Source organism: Struthio camelus, chromosome 10 (genome assembly GCF_040807025.1).
Source record: "Struthio camelus isolate bStrCam1 chromosome 10, bStrCam1.hap1, whole genome shotgun sequence".
In the NCBI taxonomy this organism is placed as follows: domain Eukaryota; kingdom Metazoa; phylum Chordata; class Aves; order Struthioniformes; family Struthionidae; genus Struthio; species Struthio camelus.
This window is the reverse complement of record NC_090951.1, coordinates 29,728,364-29,744,095: the sequence shown is the minus strand read 5'-3', so window position 1 is coordinate 29,744,095 and position 15,732 is coordinate 29,728,364. Positions and strand designations below refer to the sequence as shown.

The 15,732-nt window shown below is 50.5% G+C and overlaps 1 protein-coding gene across 14 annotated transcripts in view; it reads left to right on the top strand.

Moving 5' to 3' along the window:
* The window catches only part of CPNE2 (copine 2), a 91,580-nt gene extending 75,909 nt beyond the window's left edge, over positions 1–15,671 (top strand). For all 14 annotated transcript variants that reach the window (XM_068955367.1, XM_068955364.1, XM_068955366.1 and 11 more), the window contains 4 exons: positions 1,062–1,113; positions 2,215–2,348; positions 13,891–14,127; positions 15,085–15,671. In XM_068955367.1, coding sequence (XP_068811468.1) covers positions 1,062–1,113; positions 2,215–2,348; positions 13,891–14,127; positions 15,085–15,192 — 531 coding nt within the window. In that variant the 3' untranslated portion in view covers positions 15,193–15,671. The remainder of the gene's footprint in view (positions 1–1,061; positions 1,114–2,214; positions 2,349–13,890; positions 14,128–15,084) is intronic.
* The last annotated feature ends 61 nt before the right edge of the window (positions 15,672–15,732 follow it).

The following is a 15,732-nucleotide window of genomic DNA, read 5'->3' as shown; positions in this document are numbered from 1 at the left end:
GTTGTGTGTCCTTGGTGCTGCTGAGAGTCTGCTCCTTAAAGTGCCTATATTACAGGTAGCAGAATTAGGGCGTTAGGCACATGCTAACGATTTGATTTGATGCTTATTCCCCAAACACATTGTTCATCCACGCCAACACCGGCAAGGCTCATATTACAATCCAGGCGTCCCAACTCCTCTCTTGCACCTGAGCTATTCGACTGCACTGTCTTTGGTAGCAGAGATAGGTTCAAAGCAAGCGATAGCCCATATTTTTGTGGTTTGAGGCTGGTGCTAGTTCTCCTGAGAAGGGATTTGCTATCAGCACTGCTGTTTGATTTCTCAGTGGCTCAGCTACTGCAACAAGCTGTGGCAAAGGATATCTCCTGTTGCCAGCCTCCCACAGAATCTCCTCATGAGAGCATCTCCTCCGGGTTGGGAGGGGATGGTGGAAAACCTGGAGCATCTTGCACCTACATTGGAGGAGGGATGGTTACACGGTCAATGAAAACAAGTGCTGTCTGTGCTGGTACTTGTTGTCCACCATGCCTGAGCATTCATATCACCTCTCCTGTGCTGGCTTTCACCATCATGATGACCCAGATCAAGAAGCTAATCATTTGGTGCCACCTTTTACAGGTTAGCCATCAGCCAGATCAGTTCCTGACCTCAGCCTGCTTTGTGGCTGCCCAAGCACTGTTGTGGGCACAGAGGAAGAGGCAGGAGTTTGTGAGGCGTGCTGGGACCTGGAAGAGATGAGGGACAATACTCTGGCAGCAGCATGCACTTGTATCACTTTCCAGTGGCTGTGGAAGTGTGTTTCCAGCATTCAGCGAGCAAACGAGCAGTTCCGGGAGCTTTTTCTTTTCTGCAAGGAAAAGATCCTTCCTCCCTTGTGCTGCACAGCGCTGTTTGCAGGGAGATGGCGAACTGGGATTCTGCCAGGACTGGGTCTCCCTGTGATGTGGTGATTGAGGGCCAGACCCAAACCATGCAGCATCTAGCTAAACTTATCAGCGATTGCAAGCATCCAGCTCGGCAGTGACCTTCCATGTTAACTGAGGTTCTTTTCTTCTCCCCAGGTGTCCCATGAGTTTGCCATTAACTTCAATCCCACCAACCCATTCTGTTCAGGTGAGTACCCAGCATATCTCTAATACTCCTGGCATGCCTTCAGTGTCTTCTGTCTTCTCCTTTGCATTTCACCTATAACTTGCCTTAATTTTTCAAAGGTCTGGTCAGAGCCAGACATGAACAGTGGAGTGGAGTAAGAACAACGTGCTCGCTCAAAGGAAAACAGAGGAACTTTGGGGGTAGGAGGTCCCAGCGCAAAATAAAACTGGATTCAGACTGCCTAAAATATGCCTTCATTTTGATGTGTCCCACCAGCCATCTGCTCCTACAGCAAGCTAGTAAGAAACGCTAGGCCTGGAGACCAGATGGGGAATTCAGACTTACCTGCCCCTTAGTGCTTCTGTAGTTTATTTAGGAATTGGAAGCTGATCACAGTGATTGTTGAAGAACTGCTCAAGTCATAAATGGTAGGGGCTACCATGGGCTGCAGAAGTCATCTGATTTGACCTCTGCTTTACCCCAAGGCTGGAACTTGGTCAGCCTTCAAACCTCATTCACTAGTCACTGGGTGACTATCTTCTTGCTAATGCTGGCAAACAGTTTAGAAAGAAACTGTTCCAAGGTTAGCTTATTTTTCTGCCTCCTGTGAGCTGGGAAGGACGGTCCTGGCTAACCAATTGGCAGAAAAACCTTCTTGGACAGGTTCATGGGGTGACAGAAGCAAAAGAGTCTCTGATGGCTTGCAGGTTGGAGTGGTGCTTCCCAAACACTTAAAGAAATAAGCTACCTTGTCTATCTAGTTTTTGATTACATTCAGAGACCAGGAAGTGCTTTTCTTTTTGCTCTTCATCTTTGTCTAGTATGGAGATTTTTGCAGAAACACAAGGAAAACTTTATTTGAATGTGAGTGCTGTGAGGTCTCTTTTATTGAGAAGGACTGAAAATCTACTACAAAGTGACCGATGAGCAAAGCACTGTTTTTAGAAAATTTGAGTGCAGCTAGATGAAGCTTGATGAGCTGGATGAGTTTGAGGAAAAAATGTTTTGTAACTTCAGACCACATGGAATTATTAGTGAATTATGTTTGGAACATGGAATTATACTTGTGGCTGGCTGGGACGTTGCCTATTGTAATGTTTGGCTTCTCTGGTTTCCCTGAAGGTGTGGAAGGCATTGTCCAAGCATACTCAGCCTGCCTGCCTCACATCCGCTTCTACGGACCGACCAACTTCTCTCCCATCATCAATCACGTGGCCCGGTTCGCAGCTCAGGCAACCCAGCAGGAGTTTGCGACTGTAAGTTTGACTGTTCCTCTCTTTATCGATGTCACTGCCTTGGCTCAGCATTTCGCAGCGAGTTGTTGGGTTGAACATCTAGGTGTCCCTTTGGGGATGTGAGGTCACAAAAGGACCAGGTGGAAAAGACACACTACAGAATTTAATCCACCCAGATCACCCAGACACCCTGGTAGTCATCAGCTCTGACTCTGTTGACTTCTTGGATGGTCTGATAGGTGCTATCTCTCTGGCATGGACCTCAATATGAGGAGTTGTTACTGTCCACCATCATTTAGTTATTCACTGGGCTGATGTAATCCTAGGGTGTGTCACAGCTTCCCCATAAGGATGGCCCTGCTCCTCATCTGTGAGAAGCTGCCATGGTGGATTCACTCAGGTCAAATGTAAAAGTCTGTGGCAATATGCATCACCCCAGCTTGATGGTCCAATAAGGCCATGAAAGAGATGATCCACAAGATACGGAGGAAGAGAGAGGACAGAGGGGGTGGTGGATAGGGATAGTGCTATGCTATACTAGGCCAGTCTTTACAGCCATGTGATGGTGCATTATGCCTTTGTCTGGGATCCTGGCTTTTCTGCAGGCAGTTTGTTCTCTTCTAACCTGGCACTGGAAGCAAGCATGCTCTGAAGGCAGGAGATGAATGTGGTGTACTGGATCTTACAGAGGGCACACTGAGAAGAGGTAGAGCAAAAGACTCACTGGATTACTGGGTGTTTAAGTCATCATAGTAGGCTCTGTTCACTTACTTACACATCAGGAGAGGCAAGGCCTCAGTTCCTGTGTGGGAGGAGGCTGCTGCTGGTATTTAGGTTTGTCATAAAGGGCCCTATATCTGGTGTCAGTTTGTGACTCTGGGGATGCCTCAGGACTGAGTAGGGCTGGCAAGGTGCTCAGTCCATGTTAGGTGCCTCAAGCTGGACAGGTTGTAGGTAGGGCTAAGACCAAGGCAGAGCTGCACTCGAGGACACTTTGCAGTAGCTACAGGCCTGCCTCTGGGGACTTGGGGCTCCTCGTTGCAATTACCAGGAACTTGCCTCAAACCCCAGTCGTGTCTCACAAGCTCCACCTCCAAGAGCATGACACCACTTCAGAGCCCTGACTAATGAGACCTTAAGCAAAAAAGGTTTAGGAAAATGAGCCCAGTCAGCAAGTGCCTTTGCTACTGGCAGAGTGTTTCTAAAGGCTTATCTTCCTTGGGCTCTTCCATCCAAGTTAATTGGGTTGCCCCACTCCTGATAAGTCCATAAGTGTTTCTGTTCTCGCCACTGGGATCAGGGCATCAGCCAGCCCTCTCTCCTTTCTCCTGGCAGTGGCTGACTCCACTAACAGCCTCAGTGTAAAGCCTCAGTATCTCGCTTTTCTTCAGATTTGATGGTACGGCAGCAGTCCCAAGGGGTTTTGGCAGTGGCAGTGGAAGGCAAGGCCTGAGCTCTGATTTTGTATCTCTGCTTTCCCTTTGCTCCAAAGATGGAAGCGGCGAGGCAGGGTCCTTCTACCAGGAGCATCCCTTGAGCCACAACCGCTGTGCATGGGGGAAGCAGGAGGAACCTGGGGACCAGGCATCGTTTCTGTGCCCTCCCAAGCCCACTCAAGTAGCCATAACGCTGTGGGAAACATGGTGTGGAGCCAGCCTCAACCCTGGCTAATCGCAGAAGAAAGTGCCTGGTTTGGATTTAGCAAAAAATAATATAATAAATTGCCAGGTGGGAGGAACAGCCAACAGGATGGCAGATGATTTGGACTGTCTGAAGTCTCATCATGTCTGTGATTTCACTGATAAACTTGCTTTCCCAGCTACATGAAATGTTTAGCAGACAAAAACTGGTCGATGATCCCAAACTATTTAGGGGAGCTGAGATTAAAGCTGTCCGCAAACAATTGAGGGAAGAGCTCCTCATCCCTAGTGGCTGAAATGCATCTGCTATTTCTTTGCCCCATGTTGATGAATGGAAAGCACTTGGCAGAGAGTTAAAACTAACCCTGTCTATAGAGCCCAGCCATGGGCTCTGTTAGCTGTCATCACTTTAGAAAGAGAACGTAGAGTCGTTGCAGATGCTTCTCAGGAGAAAAACAAAACAACAACAACATCAAAACGCAAGCTTGACAACAGTCAACAAAATTGCAGCTATTGAAAATCCAAAATTATTGGGGAGTGAATTGAAACCAAGGCAGGAAATGCCATGAGTTGTGTGTCCCTTGAATTTATACAAATGTCTTGAGTAGCATGTGAAGTTCTGGTCCCCCTCATCTCAGAAAAGATCAAATAGCCCTGGTAATGATAGTGAGAGAGTTGACCAAGATGTTGAGAGTCATGGAGCAGTTTTTCATATAAGGAGAGATTAAGACCAGGACCCAGTAGAAGAGATGCATAAAATCATGAATGGCAAAAAAAAAAAAATTGATTGATTTCCCCTCTAATTTTTATGGACAAGACCTGTGAGATACCTCAGGAAATGACTTGATAATGGATCTCAAATAAGCTAAAGGAAGTGATTTTTTTTTTTCCACAGAATGCACAATGGCATTCTTACAGTACATTATATTCTTGCAAAAGGAGGAATGATAGACCTGGAGAGTGTGGTCCTCTTGCTTTCAAAATAGTCTCCTGCTTCTCTGTGGTGCAGGATTAACTGGACTGTCCTGGGGACCACAAAGGAACTAGGATGGTGATAATGCTGCTGTAATAAGAATGGGAAACTTGAGCAACTGGAAAGAGTCTTTTTAAACCTTTGGCTTCTTTCACTTCAACACACAACAAGCAGTTGGAGGAGGATCATCTTGGTTAAAGCATCTCCCTCTCCTCAGTGAAGATCTCTGAAGAGATCTTCTTGGAGGGACTTGGTGGTATACTTCCAGCCTTGAAAAAATGAGAGAGCAACCCCATTTGTTTCCTTACCACTGCTTCCAGCACAGCATTTGTGATGTGACTGATGATTGAAGCTGGACCTTTTGCTTGCAGAAGATCTTTTTAGTTTTCCTCCTTGACTAGAAAAATGAGAAAACCATTGGATGGCTCTATTTTACTGTTGCTTTTCACACTACTTGGACAAACAAGCTTGGATTCAGAGCCAGAATTTGAGTTCCCAAGCAGCTGCTTCCAGCCGCTCAGCAGTCCTTGAAGTCACAGTTAATTAGTCCATCAGACTATTTACATCCATATGGCAAAAAGCTGCTTATTAGCACAGAGGCCCCCTACAACTGTGCTCCATTGCACCAGGCCATGAGGCTCTTGTGTGAGAGACAGACCGTACCTGAGTGTTATTTGGAGGGTGATGCTGGAGCAAGAGGATAAAGAGATTGTGGTTTAAAGAGAATCAGGTTAGCTGGAATCGGGTACAACTGCTGACATGTCTGGATCCATGTGCCAGGAGGCACTGGGGAGCTGCAGCCATGAGTCCAGCCATGCCACTGGTAATTAAGATGCCTCCTTTGTGGTGGGAAGGGCATCTTAAGACTGTAAAAAGGAGCTCATTTGGCTGCCTGGCTGTGCCAGGAGCCCCTGACACGGAGGCAGGACCCAAAGAATTTGTTGCACTGTCTCAGAGATGGAGTCCCCAGAGAGGGAGCTGGAGAAACAGATCCTCCTGACACCCTGCCCTATGTGAACAAACGTGTGTGGGCAGCAATGTGTGTAAGGGCTGTTCCTGACAGCGTTCACAGTTGTAGTCATTTGTTGAATGGAGCCCTCTGGCCCGCAGCAGGAATTGCAGCTTAGAGGGGCTCGGTGTGGATCTGCCCACTGCTGAGCTGCCTTTTCACACCAGCTCTGTTGCCTCAAGGATGAGGGATTGCAGTGTGAGCTCTGCGCCGAGTTACTCCAGCATATCTGAGGCTGCCTTAGCTGGCACAAGTGACCTGTGGGAGCGAAGCAGCATTGCTTGAAGGCTTTTTCCCTGTTAAAACCCAGTTGGGCTCCACCCTTCCTATTTTGAGGGGGAAACCATTCTAGTCTTCATTTCCAGAGTCTCACGGTTTCTCCAGCTGTCTGAAACAAGGGCTCGCTGCTCTTCTTTTACCTCTTATTGCTCCATTAGTGCTGTGGGCTGATTTCAAAGCTTTTGTGGCAAACTGGCTTGCACATGCCCTCAGGAGCAGAAGGCACCGTCTGCCCAAGGAAGCCAGCAGGTCTAACCCCACTCCCTGCAGAGAGCAGGAAATAGCTTTCCGTGCTTTGTGGGCCAAAACCAGTTCAGTTTGGGCATAAGCACATGCACGGCAGGAGCTGGTTTGGGGTGAGCGGCTAATGTAAAAGCTTTCTTGCTTCGTAGTTGGAGCAGCGCTGGATTGCACCTGAAACCATGCGGTCTTCTCTCTCAGGGTACCCATTTCCTACCTTTCCTTACGTGCTCTTCTTTCCCCAGCTATGGGCACAAGGAAATACTGCCTTTTTGTTCTCTTTTTTAGTTTGACTTCCTAATTAAAACAGCGACTTCAGGTGCTGTCTTTCCAAGGGAATCTTAATGCTTCCTGCCATCCCCTCCCTGATCTTGATGTCTTTTCAGCGCTTCCTGCTCCATCTTCCCCCTACTTAGAAAAGCTCCTTGCTGCCAGAGTCTCTGGTGCTAGCTGCAGTTATGCACTTATCTTGTCCAGATTAGTCCTTATTTTTAATTTTCTCTTTCTATGTCAGAAATCGAGAGTGAGGAGGGGAGAAGCCCACAGGCCTTGCATTGAAGCGCAGCACTAATCATATGCAAATTGCACCCCTCCGTTGGCTCTAATAGTTTAATGAAAGGAGATTTTAAATAATATGCACTAAAGTAATAGTTCCTTCATAGGCAAGTCTGAATTGGCTCTTTCTTTTTTGGAAGCACAAAGAATTATTGATAAGGGTTTTCACTCCCCTGTGGCCTTCTCCTCTTTGATCCAATCTTAAATGCATACAGCAAAACCACCCTCAACAATGTCGTCTTTAATAATAGCCTCATGACAAAGAGCCACTGGCTGGGCAGATGACAGCAGCCTCTTTTCAGAGAGAAAGGCACGTTTTATTTTTAGGCATGAAACCAGCAATGAGTGTTTTTGTTTGCTTTGTAAGCACATTGGAGGGCACCATCAGCCAGCTGAAAAAAATGAATAGTAAACAGTTCTGGCATGGATCTGTTGAGAGGTCGGGAGGTTTGGGAGACTCAGTGTGACTGTGCAGGTGGAACTCAGCTCCACATGGCGGCTTTCCTAAGCATGGAAGGAAATGTGCAACCTGGGCTTGCGTTTCTGACCTGTGGACAGAGCATCCTCGCTTAGTCCCATCTCCACTCCACCATCATGGCTTGAAAAGCCATTTGGGAGGCTGTTTTTCCAGCCTTGGCTCTCCCTGCAACTGCCTTCAGCTGCTCTGCAGATGCTCCTTGACTGGTGGGAAAACACTGACTGGTTAAAATTGATGTGTGTGTACTGGATCTTTTTCTGTTGACCCTTGGGAACATAGCAGTGTGGTTGCAATGGGTGGGTTTTGCTCATGGGGGATTTAAAGTGCAAACCAGGCAGCAGTGACTGTAGTTGCTTCTACTTCTCCTCCCCACAGAGCAGTGGAGTTGCTAGAAGGGAGGCCCCGGTCATGTGAGGTGCAGAAGCTACATGGCCAGAGAGCAAGGGCACCTTCCGAGGTGGGGCGCCTAGTCCCAGCTGGGGGGTGCCGAGGTGATGGTGCTCGTAACACATTATGGACGATCTCTCTGTGTGCAGGCCTAGACCTTTCCAAAAGTCACTTGTACATGATCAGCAGCTTTGGCTTTACAGCTGGCTTGGTTGCCCAGACGTTGTTGCCCATCTGGCTGCCCAGATCTTGGCCAGCCGGCTGGGCAGTTCTTCACAGAGGCACCTCTTGTGCCTGTCTGAGCTGGATTTTTCTGCACCAGCTCCATGGAGAGCAGCAGAGGCGTCCTTGGGTGGGCAGCTGGGGTGATGGCATGCTGAGAAACTGCCTGGGAAGCTTGGCAGAACTGCAGAAAACGCAAATGCAAACGCCACTCTCGCCCGGTGCCGGCCCCAGGATCGTGCTCGCTGCCCCGCTCTGGCGGTGCTGTGGGCAAGCCTGCGCAGCACACGCCCGGCTGTGTTGGCCGGATCTGAGCCCTCCTTTTCCTCCTGGTCTCATTAAGCTCCCGTGTGGCAGAGGTGCTTTTTCCTAACATTTCAAATAAACCCAAAACCCCTTGTACTTTTTCCATGGCAACGTGGATCACAAAGGAGCTGCCAGCTCTTAGGGGAGGGAAGCACTAAAACGTGTGCGTGTGTCGGGGCCGGGGTGGGGGATGCGCGAGAGAAATTATGGGCATCTCACTCGACTCTCAGGGAAGGATTAATAAGCTTTGGGGAATTAAAACACACCTTTCCATCAGGATCCTTGCTTCCCAAACCTTCTCTTTTCTTCCTGCCCTCTGTTTAATGCCACCTAATCCCTTGAAGTCTTGCTTATGCATCCAAGTCTAATTGCTGATTTTGTTAACAATCAGTAATTATCCCCCAAAGCTCATGTTGGATTCAGACATCAGCCATTTTAACAACAAAAAGAGGAGAAACAGTGAGCAGTGCTGCCTGGTCAGACAAGGTTTGTGTGCTGAACACGAAGAATGATCTCGAGCCAAGCACACGGGTTTGTATGACGGGGTGACGTGCTCTGCGCTATGTGCTGAGAAATTTTTTTTTTTTTCCTGATTCAAAGTTTTACCTGGCAGCCTGTGAGCCCGACAGAGCCAACCCGGCTCTCTCTGGGTGCGGGGAGCTTTTTGGTCTGCAGCTTTTACCATCTCATCATTTGCCTGGCCCTCCCTTTATTCCGGCTGAACTTGTGTTCTGCTGCAGCGCCATTAGTGCTTTGACATTGTTAAAAAAAATGGATTTTAAAAGCACATTTGTAATTAGAGCTTGGCCCTTCCTGCACGCTTTCAGTGAGAGACAGCAGCATTGAGTAAACCACAAAGCAAATAAATGAGGACCAGGCCAGGGGGTTACCGCGCCGTTCATTATCTGCACATCGCCACAGCCTCTCTGGCAGGGAGCCTCATTGGACTGCATCTCCTTTCTCTCCCTCTCCAGAGAGCTGGTTCTTTGGTCCAGCTTTGATTTCACGGCACTGTGCAGGATGGCTGCACAGAGAGAGTCCAGTGGCTCCGATGTCAGTTCGGCAGAGATATGCGCCCAGTTAGTGCTGTATGGTCCCCGGGTAGCGTGGATGGTGACCAGAAGCAGGTCGCCTGCACCTGTGCGTTGCTGTTGGGTGGCATTTACTGAGGCCTCAAAATGCCCTTGCAAATCAGAGCCATGGCTGTGCAAATGAGACCGGTGGAGTCTTTACATCTGCGATGACTTGTGTCCCCTGCCCAAAACTAGATTCCTATGGTGCTGTGCTCCTGGAAAAGTTTGCACTGCTGCCTCAAAACCTCCTTGAACAACCCTCCCATCTTATTGATCAGCATTGGCTGCCAGACATGCAAGCATCTGGCTTGGCCAGTACACGTTTGCAGCCCCTGAGGATATCCAGGCCTGGCCTTTCCAGCCAGGCTTATTTTCTATTCCCTTTCCATGGGAATTGCATGCTCAGCTTACGAAATGCCCAGTGGAAACTTCAGCCTGGGCTCCTAAGTTGCCAGCGTTGCACAGCAGGTGTGGGGCAAGGACTGGGTGTCGCAGGCTTCTCCTCCTGGGGAAAATGGGAACAAGCATCCCCAGCTAAAGGATGTTTGAGGCAGGCTTTGTCTTGTGTATGCAAACTGGCAATAACTGCTCCGCCAAGGACTTGCATGAGATGCTGAGAGCAGTATTGCCACACGGGTCACGAGTCTAGCTGCAGAGATGGTCCTCAAGCTCCAAAGTCGCACTTGTGAGGGAGCACAAGAGGCCACAAGCGTTTTTAGCTGCTTCCAAGCCTTTTCCCTTGGGCCACGTTGGTTCAAAGCCTTGCTGGGGGCAGGCATGCAAAGCACTCGAGCGCAGCAGGGCTTTGCCTCAGCCTCCTGAGCACAGGCGACGGGCTCGGTGTTGTCGGAGGACTGGAGGAGAGACGAAAGTCCCTCCTGCTCCAGAAGGAGCTAGTCTACAACTGGCATGGTGAGTTTGGGGACTCCTCTCCAGGCGATGCCGTGGCGTGCGGGCTCACTGCAGGATTACTCTGCTGCTGCCCCTCCAGGCTTTAAGGGTGATCTCCAGTATCGGCTGATGTTTCTGATGTTTCACTTGGTCTCTGAAATATGTAGCGATAAACTGCTGATGAGCTCTGCTCCCTCCTCTTTTCCTGCATAGTTGCTAGTGCTTTTCCCCAATCCCGTCAGGGATTTCGCAGAAAGGAGGAACAGAGGGAGATTGGCTTGTCAAGTTTCCTTCTCTTTGAACATGCACTGAGGCAAAAAGTTTGCACTTTTTTTTTTTCTAATTATTATTATTTTGGAAATACTGGGAGAAAGGGTTGAATCGGCTTAACATTTTGTTTATTATCTGCTGTTTTCCTCGAGATTTTACTCTTCCTCCTGTAAATGATCCTAGACGGGCTCAGGCCCCAGTCACTTCTCCTGCTTCCAGTAGTGCTCAGTACCAGCTGCTGGTGTAAAAGCATGCAGAGCATGCAGGTAGTCTTCTTCCGGAGTTCCATAAGCGGGGGGGTGAGGGGGGGCAAAGCTTAATACCAAAAATTATTGTTGATGCTAGTTCTGGAAACGAGACCCTTCGTTCCTGTATACATCTCCCTCTAGAAAACATTTTTCTTTTTTTCCAGCCAGCATGTGTGTGCCTGTATTTCAAAAATCCCTGTTTCAGCCCAGGCTTCTCTGCATGTGTTTCCCCTCTGAGCCCCAGCCCTGAGCTCAGGGTAAGCAGGGACCCCCCCCCCCCCCCCCCCCCCATTAGCACTAGCAGCCTTGCAGCTTCCTCCAGATCGCTGGGGATCTGGAGCGTTTCAGGGCAGGGAGCTGGTTTGCTGAATCTCTGCGGTCATCTAGCATGGCCGCTTTGGCACGCACGAAACAAAAGTGATTTCAGAAACCCACACTGCTTTATGGGAAAAAAGTGGGGGGTATGAGAGAAGACAGGGATGGAAAAACTAGAGAGGCGTTTCTTTACCCTCAGTTGTCTAACTCTTGAGTCCTGCTCTTCACACCCGTCACTCAGACTAAGGTCTCCCATCACTCACGCAATTTACTCTGAAAGGGTCAGCTTTAAGAAAGCACTAAATATCAGCCAGTGCTTAGCCGGCAGGGCTGACACCCACAAAGCCGACAGATTTAGGAGGGGGCTGGCTCTCTGCCCTGGCTTCAGAAAAGCATCCTCAGACATGGCAAGACCGAAGCATGCCTGAATCTGGGAGACTTGAGCGCTGTGCTTTAAATGCAGCTCTGACTCGGGGCCGTTTTCCTCCTGGGCACGTTTGATACATACTTGCTGCAGTTATTTTTATGTCCTTGGGAAGCCTCATGTTTTATTTGAACATGAGCAAGCCTAATTTGTACTTGGAGTTTAACACAAGAGAGGGTTGAAGGAAGAAAACACTTAGGGAAGATTTCAGGAGACGAGATGTGGGCTGGAGAAAAAACAAGAAAATGGGCTTTGGGCCGTATTCCTTCTCTCGCTGCGTCTAGGATTTCTGAACTAGTGGTTTGCTGAGGAAGTGGAAAGAATGAGGAGAGAAACAAAGAGCTTTAATGCTCTTAAATGCTTGTTTTTCATCATTTCTCCAGTGCGCATAATGTGCCAAAATCGAACCCTTATGCTCCCCGGAGGTGGAGGAGATGGACAAGCTGGGCTTTTCTGGTGTCCACATGTCACAGCCTTACTGAGCTGAGTTGGGCAGATCTGCCGGTCCATTCCCAGCGATGTCTCCTCCAGGTCCGTAGGACCTGGGCCCCCTCCCTTGGCATTTACTGGTGTGTCGAGGTGAGGGGGAAGGGAATGACGCTGCTCTGGACTCGGCGCGGTGCTCCTGAAATCACCTGCGGCATCGCTTCTGCTTCCCATTACGCTGTGTTTCCCCTCTCTCAGTGCCTTACACCCACCGGCACGGTCCTGCAGGACTCGTGGATGCTGAAGGGGACCGGCCGGCTCATCCGTGAGATGAGGGCACGGAGCTCGCGCTAAGCACGAGGGCACTGGAATCGGCGCGTTCATGATCTGCGTGCCGGCGGGGGGAGGTGGGGATCTCTTGTGTGCAGTTAAACCCGTTGGTATTAAACACGCTCTGCTAGCGCACGCGTAAGAAACGGCAGCTGGGCAACGCGTCGGAGCGGGCGGTTGGGCAGGGAGCAGGGCTCTGACCAGGTCAGTTGCTGCTCTCGCAGGTAGGTGACTCCCTGAAACATCTGCCCCAGCCCAACTGGGATCCCGAAATTGGGCAGCTGTAACATGGTGACCTGAACGTGCCTGGTGGTGAAGAGCAGCCTGGCGTCCGCGCTCTTCCTCCGAGGGGGCTCAGCGGCGCCCTGCGCCTTGTCTCGAAGCAGGCGGCCGGGTGGGGGCAGCGTGTCGGCCCCCAGGCAGGCAGCGGCATCGCAGGGGTGTCGGGCAGCGGTGCCGGCAGGCAAGCGCTCGTCTCCTCCTCCTCGCAGGGCCCGTCGCCCATCTGGCTGTGCGGGCGGGCTGATGGGTGCCAGGCTGCTAAGGAACACGGGCTGGGGGACGCTTGGGTTGTGGCACTGTCTGTTTGCCAATAGCCGATGGTCCGTCCTTGGCTTTGTGACTCGTGCGCACCCGGCGCCTGCGGAGACCCTCTCTGGCCCACGGCTGCAGCTGAGCCAGCAGCGGAGATGGCGCTGGAGGGAAGGAGCAGAGACCCCCCCCGCCTCGCCGGAAATGAAAACGGCAGCGAGGCACCATCGGGTCGCTGGCTGTGCGGGGCCAAATCCCCTGCTCAGGTTGAAATCCAAGTGCCACCGTAAGCACGAGCAGCGTTGGGAAAGTAGCGGCGGGACGGCGTGTTCAGCCCAGTGCGGGGTTTTCTTAGCAGTGGGGTTCGCACCCGCGTGCTGGGCACAAGGGCGGCTCCATGCCGCGGTCTGCAGGGAGGGGAAGGATTTCAGATCCCGAATGAGCTGGTGTCATGGCCTCCAACTCCTCTGGGTTGTGATAGAGGTTTGCAAATGCCATTTTCCTTCCATCAATGAGTATAGTGAATTAGTCGGTGATTTCCCCTTGCTCCTGCCTCTGGCAGGAAATTGCATTCGCTGTGCCGCAGCAGCCCTGCTTGTGATCAGCCCGTGTTACAGTTCTGCCTTGCTTCGGCCCCAGTTTTTCAGTGTCTGCCGAGAGCATTGCTGTGCCACAGCCCAGACCGAGACACCTATCTAGGCAGTGCTGGAAAATGGGGTTGTTTTTTTTTCGGGGGGGAGGTTCGTTGTTTGTTTCTTTCAAAAATCCAGAGTGAACAGGAGCAGCTGAAGTTCGGGGTGATGCTGCCAGTCCTGTGCACAAGTGGTGAACCTTGTGCTCCCAAATCACTGGGGAACTTGGCTGCCCCATGGCGTGCAGAAGAGGCGCCCCAGCATGGGGGCCGGGTGCAGTGTGAGTGCACCCCAGGGCCACGTTGGGGCTCACCCTCTGCTCTTGTCTCTGCAGCAATACTTCATCCTCCTCATCATCACAGACGGGGTCATTAGTGACATGGATGAGACAAGACACGCCGTGGTGCAGGCCTCCAAGCTGCCCATGTCCATCATCATTGTGGGGGTGGGCAACGCCGACTTTGCCGCCATGGAGTTCCTGGATGGAGACAACCGCGTGCTCCGCTCCTACACTGGCGAGGAAGCTGCACGTGATATTGTGCAGTTCGTGCCCTTCCGGGATTTCCGCAATGTGAGTGTGGGTGGCTCACGAGACGCCTCTCCAGCCCAGCCTGGGGCTGCCCTGGGGCTGGGCCCCAACAGTGTCCATGCTGCCACTGGGCTGCAAGCGGGGGGGGGGGGGGGGGGGGGGGGGGGGGGGCCGGGCCCTGGGGCTGCGGTGTTACTCATGCCATTGCACGAGCCGTTCTGCAACGCCATAGTGAGCCCGGGCCCCGGGAGGGGTGCACTGACCTGGCAGTGCTCCTGGTCACAGCCCGGCGCCTGCGGCAGTTTGCAGCTGTACAAACTTGTGCAACGCCTGCACTGTCCCCGCACATTTCCCCCCTTCTCCGGGCAGGGTTCCAGCTGCCCAGGGTCTGATGTGGTGTTTTAGGTAGGAGGAAAGTTAATGAGATTAAAAACAAAAGCCGAGCTCAGCTGCAGTTCTCTGCTGTTCTCAGTCGGACAGGAGTCAGCCCTGGGCTGGGGTTGGCGCTGGCTATGCCACATCCTGGCCGCGCCATACCGCCGACACACTTGCCAAAGAATGCAGAAAAAATCAAACTCTGCTTATCTTTCCTTTCCTTTTTTTTGCATAACAAATGGTGTATTTCCAGTTCACTTACTGTTATGCAATACCTGATGTTTCTACCCTACAGAGGATGTTTTATTCCCTATCCACTTGTGAACTATCGCCCAAAAGGAAGCTATAATACCCAGTATAAGTTCAGGTGTTGGAAAGCATGAGTGTCAAGAGGTGCCTAGATACTGTTCATGGTGTCTTCTAGTACAGCCTCTAGCGGGTATTAAGTGAAATGTCAGAATTTGGAGCTGAGAGAGTACTGGGGAAGGGCCATTCACGTTCTCCCTGCTCACCCTCTTCTCTAGGCATCTGCGGTGGCCTCCCCAAAATGGTGCTGATCTGGGGAACCCTTGGTCTGTCCCTTACAGCTATTCGCATGCTTGTGTTTCTTTTTTTTGTCTGCAGGCCCCCAAGGAAACTCTGGCCAAAGCCGTGCTGGCAGAGCTGCCCCAGCAAGTTGTGCAGTACTTCAAGCGCCAAAACCTGCCACCCATCAACTCGGAGCCTGCGTAGAGCCGTGCCAGGCAATGCCGTCTGCATGTTGCTGAAGTCTGTTGGTTTTATTGAAAGTGCATGTTTCACATGCTTTTGAAAGAATTCCCTCCCCAAAACACACAAATTTGTACTTCTTAATTTAATTGTTAAGTTCTTAAAATTCATCCCAGAGAAGCATCTGGATTCATTTTGTACAGTCCTGGGCTGAGGTAACACTAAGAGGCCAGGCCATGCCCTGGTCCTGCTCTCAAGTCACTTTTCAGTATTGAATGTACTTTGTATAATTTTGGTGGAACAGGATACAATTTTTACAATCAAAACTTGCTTTTTCCAAGCAATGAAACACTTAATATATTATTATTATTATCATTCAATGAACTAGTCCTTGTATAGGTCATGTATCTGTGCTGTACCTCTGTCATGCTCTATGTTCATTTTTATACTGTGTTATATTTGTTATACTCAGGTTAATAAAGAAACTGGGACATTTAAAACAAGGTTCTCCTTGTTCAACCCAGGGACCGGGTGCTGGGCCAGGGATTACTCAGGGGTGCAGTA